The 7,900-nt window shown below is 33.8% G+C and overlaps 2 protein-coding genes across 2 annotated transcripts in view; one reads left to right on the top strand and one right to left on the bottom strand.

The window, feature by feature from the left end:
* LOC111705395 (synaptosomal-associated protein 29) overlaps positions 1-4,324 on the bottom strand; it is a 5,479-nt gene extending 1,155 nt beyond the window's left edge. Inside the window, exons 1-6 of the mRNA XM_023477925.1 lie at positions 4,239-4,324; positions 2,573-2,724; positions 2,444-2,494; positions 1,108-1,185; positions 393-545; positions 76-142 (exon numbers count right to left, since the gene is read on the bottom strand). Coding sequence (XP_023333693.1) covers positions 76-142; positions 393-545; positions 1,108-1,185; positions 2,444-2,494; positions 2,573-2,724; positions 4,239-4,320 — 583 coding nt within the window. The 5' untranslated portion in view covers positions 4,321-4,324. The remainder of the gene's footprint in view (positions 1-75; positions 143-392; positions 546-1,107; positions 1,186-2,443; positions 2,495-2,572; positions 2,725-4,238) is intronic.
* Positions 4,325-4,686: 362 nt separating this feature from the next.
* LOC111705407 (high mobility group protein B3) lies at positions 4,687-6,952 on the top strand. Its single transcript, XM_023477944.1, has 5 exons — positions 4,687-4,881; positions 5,905-5,979; positions 6,058-6,155; positions 6,476-6,588; positions 6,841-6,952. The coding sequence occupies exons 1-5, from the start codon at positions 4,803-4,805 to the stop codon at positions 6,950-6,952; spliced, it is 477 nt and encodes a 158-aa protein (XP_023333712.1). The 5' UTR covers positions 4,687-4,802.
* The last annotated feature ends 948 nt before the right edge of the window (positions 6,953-7,900 follow it).

The raw sequence follows: 7,900 nt of genomic DNA, 5'->3' as shown, positions 1-7,900 counted from the left end.
GTTGATCTTGAAAAATATCCTAAATTCTCACAACCAACCAACCAACCAACCAACCAACCAATCAACCAACCCTACCTGGTTGTTTATCCATTAGTCCAGGCTTATTCCTTAATCCTGGATGATGATCCTGGTATCCGGGATCCTATATTACAGGGATAAATAATCAGGGGTGTATATTTTCTTAAAATATCATTTTTTTTCTCCTCTTTTTTTATTGTTTTATTTTATTTAATGAATTGGGGAAACTAAATGATTACAGTGGTAAATAAATAAACTTTCTCATTTCCCCCCCCCCCTGTTACCGGATATAACAATACACTAGGATGGTGTACCGTATACAAGAATACATTCGAATTGTTTTCCGGATATAATTATAAACTAATGATGTTTACCTGATGAAGGGTTTCTAGTCCCCCAGACGAGAATTGAGGGGCGGATTGTGAAGGGGGAAGAGGTGGAAGAGGTGATCCCCCTGCAGGAGCTGTTGTGGCAGTTGGTCGTCCAGAAAAATAGTTTCTTATACTTCCAAACACACTTCGTATCCCCTTAAAACAAACAAGTGATGATTAGTTTTTAACACCATTTTATCTTATATGCAGACGTGTGTACTGTTCAAAATGCTATTTAAATCATTTTAAGACTCCTTACATATCTGGCATACACACTGAGTTCTAAAAAAACTTCAAACCCGATATGATCAATGAGGCCCAAGCGGACAAGGGTAAGTGGCTGGAGCTCGATCCTGGAGATCAACGTATCATTGCCGTTAGGATATGATCCTTTGACTCTAGGTTGATTGGTAATAATAATAATACATATTTATAAAAAGATCAAATATGGATCAAATACGGATCAAAGAAGGATCAACTACGAATCAAATATGGATTAATTAAGGATCAAATATGTACCAAATAAGGCTCTAATATGGATCAACTACGAATCAAATATGGCTTAATTAAGGATCAAATATGGAACAAATATGGATTAATTAAGGATCAAATATGGATTAAATAATGCTCAAATATTGATTAAATAAGGCTCAAAAATGGATCAAATAAGGCTCAAATGCAGATCAAAAACCGATTAAAAATGGATGCCGAACTCTACCTGAATATGCTTTTCACTGTTTCTAAGTGTAGAGTTAATATCATCAAGTCTCTGTTCTGTTCTAAACAAAATTAACATCTTTTATTGAATAATTTTAAAAACTTTTTTTTTAAAGCGAGAATTCGAATATTTGTACAAAGGAAGGATGCAAAATAAACCCATATTTAAAGGGACTGATATAAAATTTATTAAGTAAATTCTAGTGACTCTAAATTCATAGTTTGGCATGTCTTTGAATCTTAAAATCTATTTCTGGTTAAAAACGCATGAGATACAGGGGTGTATATTTTTAAGAATAAACCCCCGCCTTTTACCGTAACCCAAACAATCAAAATATAAAACGTATCCAATGTAAGAAAAAATCTAATTACAAAATAAGTTTGTTCCCCAGTTTGAGAGTCTTGGATCTGATGGATCTAATTTGTGAGATATTTTATTTAAATTCCCGGATTTTGTTCTTCACAAAAATTCTACAAAATTTTCTCAACTCGAATACAACTTATGTTTAATTCAGTGCTTAGGATCCGGATCCGTTGGATCCGCAAGATTTTGGCTTCCTGGATCCGGATCCGGATCTGCAAAAATATGCGGATCCACGGATCCGGATCCAAGGGGTAAAATATCAACCAAAAACTGCAAAAAACTTTTTTAACTCCTAAAACCAAAATCTAAACTTTAAAAAAAAAAAGAGATTATAAAAGTTTCCTCATTTCTGAATGGTTCATCAAGTTTTAGAATAAAAATAAAACAAAAAATTAAAAAAATTATGTTTTGTTAAAAAAATTCAGTAAATCTTAAAATAATGACCTGGATCCGGATCCAGATCCATTTTTTTCCAGTGCGGATCCAGGATCCGGATCCGCATCAAAATTAAATGGATCCTTAGCAGTTAAATTTAATTACTTTTCAATAAGTTTGGTTTGGTATGTTTTGTATATTGATATGTTTTGTATTTTGATATGTTTTGTTTTGATATGTTTGATAGTTGGATATATTCTGTTTTGATATGTTTTGATAATTGTTAAAATTTTATAGGTTTTGTTTTGATAGGTAGTGCATGGTCTAATCTATTAAAATTCTTCAATGACCTTCACAACACTTATAAGTCCGAACTAGAAGTTAAGCCCGTGTCCGAATTAAATGAATTTGAGCCGCGTCTTAAATCCGCCAAAAACCGGTTTCAATTAAGCATTGGCTTAAATCTTGAAACATTGAATAAAATTTTAGGCGAAACCAACCATATTTGAGCCGTGGCTTAAATTTGAGCCGACGCTCAAATTCTTTAAATTCGGCCTCCGATACATAAATCCATACAACTCAAGATAAATATATTCACCTCTATTTCGCGACGTCTCATTTGTAACTCTTGTCTTTGAGCTTCAAGATTCTGAAGAAATATAAATATTAGCAAAGGTTTGTGTCTGAAAAAATGTGCCTAATACGTGTGACAAAATTTAACATACACCTGATCCTGAGTGCTTCCTTGATTACCAAACGGATTTCCTTGGTTCCCAAACTGATTTCCCTGATTTCCAAACTGATTTCCAAATTGATTTCCCAGGTTTCTTTGATTTCCAAACTGATTTGAATTTTGATTGGTCTGAGGTAGCATGTATCCTAAAATATTAAAATAAATACTCAAATCATTAATAGAGAATAATTTTTTAGTATTCATATGTTAGACCCCCTCTTCTGCAACTAATTTAAGTAAAATAGCGTTTTAAAGAAAGTTTAAGAAAAATAGCCCGCTGCCCAAGAGGCACCCTTGTAGCAAAAATCGTGTAAACATGATATTCTGTAAACTTGCAGTACGTTGTACATTATTAATGATTTAATGTTGTAACTTAGACATAATGACATTATTCATTGAAACTGCATTTCAATTGATACTTATCATGATTAGCTTAAACCATGCGACATACTTAAATTATGCTATGAAACATGTGATAAGATAGGTTAACTGCGTTAAGTCTATTCTCTCTAATCTTATAAATATGTACCTTAAACTTTAACTGTGCGATAAATACGAAATACAATGTTCTTTATCATGTGATATAGATAACATCGTAGGAATTGTAACTATGTCAATTCCTGTTACATAAGATATTAAAAAAAGTTAGTTCTTTAAAGTAACTCCTTACTGTTTACTGCGTGAGAGTAGACCTGAAACCCTGAGGCTTGTATTCAGGTGGATCGGCCCCTTTGATTTGGGATCGATACCTAGCTTGTTGATTGCTAGACGGAAACCCTGTTTGGTTGAACAGGTCCGATTGTCCCCATCATTTGGGATCGATATATAGCTAGTTGTATAGCTAGGCTTGTGTCCCTGTGTGGCATTTAGAGCATTGGATCGTCCCCATCATTTGGGATCGATATATAGCTAGTTGTATAGCTAGGCTTGTGTCCCTCTGTAGCATTCATAGCACTGAAACCCTACGTTGATATAGACAGGTCGGATTGCCCCCATCAATTGGGATCGATATGTAGCTTGTTGTATACCTAGGCTTATGGATCCCTGTGTGGCATTTAGAGCATTGGATCGTCCCCATCATTTGGGATCGATACAGAAAGCTTATTGATAGCTACGCTTGTATCCCTGTTTGGCATTTAGAGCCTGGGATTCAGTCCTGTTTGAGTTTGATCGCGGACGGATTGTACCTGGATAGATACGTTCAAGAACTTGTTATGGAGTAGGTGTTTACTACGATACTATACACTCTAACCTGTACTAGTCAAGGAGCTCTCGTTAATACGTTAATCGAACCAAATAATAGTTTGAAATATATATTTATCAGGTAATGTTTGAAATATATATTTATCAGGTAATGTTTGAAATATATATTTATCAGGTAATGTTTGAAATATATATTTATCAGGTAATGTTTGAAATATATATTTATCAGNGTGTCTTTACTTAACCTAACCCGTGGTCGCAGCGCTCGGCCCCCTAAAAATCGTTCACTATGACAGACTCCTTAAATCAATATGTTTGTATTTAATGTATGCATTTTTGAACAATTTAAATAGATTTTAATAATAAAAAATCTTGTTTAATTATGTTTTAATTATTTTAGTTAGACTGATACAACCACTGGACCGTACCGAAGCCATTGTTTATTAACAATCAACACCTGCTGTTCCAGATTTAGGATGTCTTAAGAATTCATCGTCGTCGATTTCTTCTTCGTAAAAGTTTCCCCTAGAACTAGTCATTTTTCTAAAATGAAACATTACGAATTTGCGCTGTATGCCATACGTATTCTACGTATTGAATATTTAGAGTTTGTAGATCACGTATAACCAATTGATCAATAAAAACGTTAAAATACGAAAATAAAAAGTTAAAATACTAAAATTATCTAAAAGATGTTTAATTAATACTTCAAGAACAAAAATTGCAATTAATTGTTTCAATTTCAGGTTTCAGTCAAAAATCAAATACCGCGTAATTTTCTTACAACATGTCAATATCTAAAATATTTTTATTTCGAGGACGACATTTTTAAGAGGAACAGAACTAAGACGATAAGTTTTAAGCGCAAATATTCCAAGAAATGCCGCAGAAGCTTTCTTCTTTACATCAAGCCGCTTGTAAATAACAAATATGGCCGACAAATAAAATCCGCAAGATAAACATAAGTGAAATAACACAATTTTCTTAACTACAAAATCCGGTGAAATGATTCTGAAATAAAATGATAGACGACGTTGTAACCCTGGACAGTGATGAGGAGGGAGGGAAGCCAGACTCAACCCCCACAGCTGCCGCCTCCGGTATATTACATATTACGAATATTTAGGCTTCAAATACTTTAATCCTTTAATCCATCAATTGAATCCAACATTTGAACTGTAAGATCTTAAATTTGAGACCTTGAAACATTAAAATTAGTAAATATCCTCTTTCTCGTCCTTAATAATGGTCTATCTTATGTTTCTGTCAAAGACTAAACTCAGCTTAGGTAAATACATGGATCTCATGCAACTAGTCCTCACATAATTAATTTATCCTGTTTTAAACACATTTCGCCAACAATTCAAAACGAGATAATACTGGTTACTTAATGATGAATCGCCTCATCTTTTTATTTTTCCAATTTTTGTATTTTTTGGCAATTCCATCTGATCCCCGTCACAGTTTCTGCTTCTGATCTTTCCTACATATCCTAAATTGACCTTTATATTAAAACCTAATGCTTTAGCTTCAGAAAATATACAAAAAGGTCTTTTATTGTAAGCATTTTTTCGTTCTATAGTGGTCTATCAATTATGCTCATGTTTAAAACACCTCTCGTTAGCATTTCAAAACGAGATTCCATTGGCTACTTAATGGTGTATCACCTTATTCTTCTCTTTTTTTGTACGTTACTCGCATCTTGTTTTTTATATTTTTATATTTTTTCGGATCACCTTCTTAGATTATGCCTTTTGCTACTTGTTGCAAATCGGCCTTTATTTGATCTGAAAAGTGAAAATGTATTTCTTGGTCCCTACGAGCCCTCATTAAATGTTGTCAGCTTACTTTATTTTACTGTCATTACTGAATTTACTTTACTTTAAAATTAAAACATGAAAATTGTGTCATTTGTCAAATATTTACGATGTCCACATAAATAAATGATGCTCTATGTAAAATATTAAAATCAAAATGTACGTGTCTTTGATATATATGTAAAGTTTACTTTGTTGTTTTTGTATTTTTTGATCAATAAAAAGATTTGAATAATAATAATAACATATTACGAATTCGCGCTAAATGGTTATTTAGAAAAGTTTCTAATAATTCGATAATTTTAGGATCTGATGTTGTTATAGAGTACAATCACAGCGATTATGCAGATCTTCTCACACCTGCCCCCGCCATTAAACCAAGTAAGCTGAAAATAGTGATGCTTATATGTTTGAGTCATCAATCGTATAGTTTAAGATTTTAAAATTTTAATTTTTTAGGAATGATTCCGACATCGGTGATTAAATCTGCGCCACCGACCGTGACGAAGCTACCGAAGCGTCCTGGTTCGATGCCACCTTTTGCTCTTTTTTCTCAGGTAGGTTTTCTTTACGATGATGGATTCTGGGTTCATAGTTATAAACACTGTAACGAGTGTTTTATTTGTACGTCTAAAATTATGAAGATTTTTGTTCAAAAAGTTGTTTTGTACGCCATGGCTAAAATTTGGACCTATTTTTTACATTTCTGCAATAACGTTGCTCAACAGGAAATGGCTGATGAGACATGTAAAATCTTTTTAAAACGATCTGAAAGTGAGAGTGGAAGAGGTTTTATCTTCTATCTGTGTTTCCATGTATTCTCTCTAACTATCTATCTACCCACTATCTATACTAATTCATTTATCTATTTATCTAGGAAATGAGAACTAAGTTACAGACAGAGGAACCTGATATAGGGTTTGGGGACCTTGGCCGGAGGCTTGGAGAGATGTGGCACAGTCTCAAGGAGGAGGAGAAGGAAGACTACAGGTTCAGATGTGGAAAATTTTTAATCAATCATGTTGGAATCACTAGCATTGTATCAGTAGCTCTAAAATCACTAGAATTGAAATCACTAGCATTGATTCAGTAGCATTAAAATCATTTAACGTGAAATTACTGGCATTGAATTCACCAGTATCAAAATACTAGTATTTAAATCACTGACATTAGAGTCGCTAGCATTGAAATAACTACCATTGAAATCACTAGGATCAAGATCACCAATTTCTTGTATTGTAGGAAGAGAGCTAGAGAGGTGGCTGATGCGAAGATGAAAAGTTGGAAGGAGACGGTCAACTCTATACCTAAACATAAACAGATGCAGATGGAACAGAACCAACAACCCAGGTAGGGAGAGGGGAGGGGTCGGACTGGGGTTTATATTTTCTTGAAAGATCTCATTTCCCCTTCCTATAAATGCCCCCCCTCCCTCTCAGCCCTTATCTTTACAGGTTCGTTTGGGTGAAGTTGAAATAAAATTTGGTTAAAAGTAAGAAACAAAGTTCATATTTCATATTTTTATTTAACTACAAAGCATGAGATAATACAAATAAAAAAATTACAATTTACTATGTAGTTTGGGCCCGCCTAACCAGAGTAGGTTGTTTTAATTGGTTGGCCCACTTTAAACGAATGAGAATTGCCGATAAAAACAATGTACATTGTACATTTTAAACATAAGAATGATAATAAATCAGGTAAAAGGTGAGGGAGTAAAAATAAAAGGGAGGATACTCAGCGTAAGGGTTGGAACAGAGGGTAACATAAGTTATTATTACGCAATCTTCTGTTCTGAACAGAGAAGAAAATATACTGGGGAACAACCTGACCTCCAGTTTTCAGATATCAGGTAATGAATAAGCTTCAACCCCCTCCTTCAAGGGACAAGTCCTTGTAATTTACATTTACAGAGAGACATGTTCGCTGAACAACGGTGTTCTTGAAACTTCTATCCGATCGTCTTTTTTCTTGTTTGAAAAGTGTCAAATCTCTCAATTTTCTGATTTTCTCTTTGGCCAAAATCTTACAAAGAAGCCACGATTGACTAGGATTTTAGCTAGACAATGTTGGGTTAGGTTAGGTTTGTCTGGTCATGGATTTCTCAGTCCATGACCAGACAATGGCTTAATTTAATTCTACCGTTTTGAGTGCAACATGCTTCTCTAAAAATGTAAATTCACCCAAATAGATTCTAGTACAATAGATGGCAAAGTAGAATTTGTACTCTCAGTACAGCTGTATTCTAACGTCACAAGTGTCAACCCAATTTTTGTGTCTGACAAATTATTAAAAATGTGAT

The sequence above is a fragment of the Eurytemora carolleeae genome, unplaced genomic scaffold, assembly GCF_000591075.1.
Source record: "Eurytemora carolleeae unplaced genomic scaffold, Eaff_2.0 scaffold620, whole genome shotgun sequence".
Lineage (NCBI taxonomy): Eukaryota > Metazoa > Arthropoda > Copepoda > Calanoida > Temoridae > Eurytemora > Eurytemora carolleeae.
This window is presented reverse-complemented; position numbering and strand designations above follow the sequence as displayed.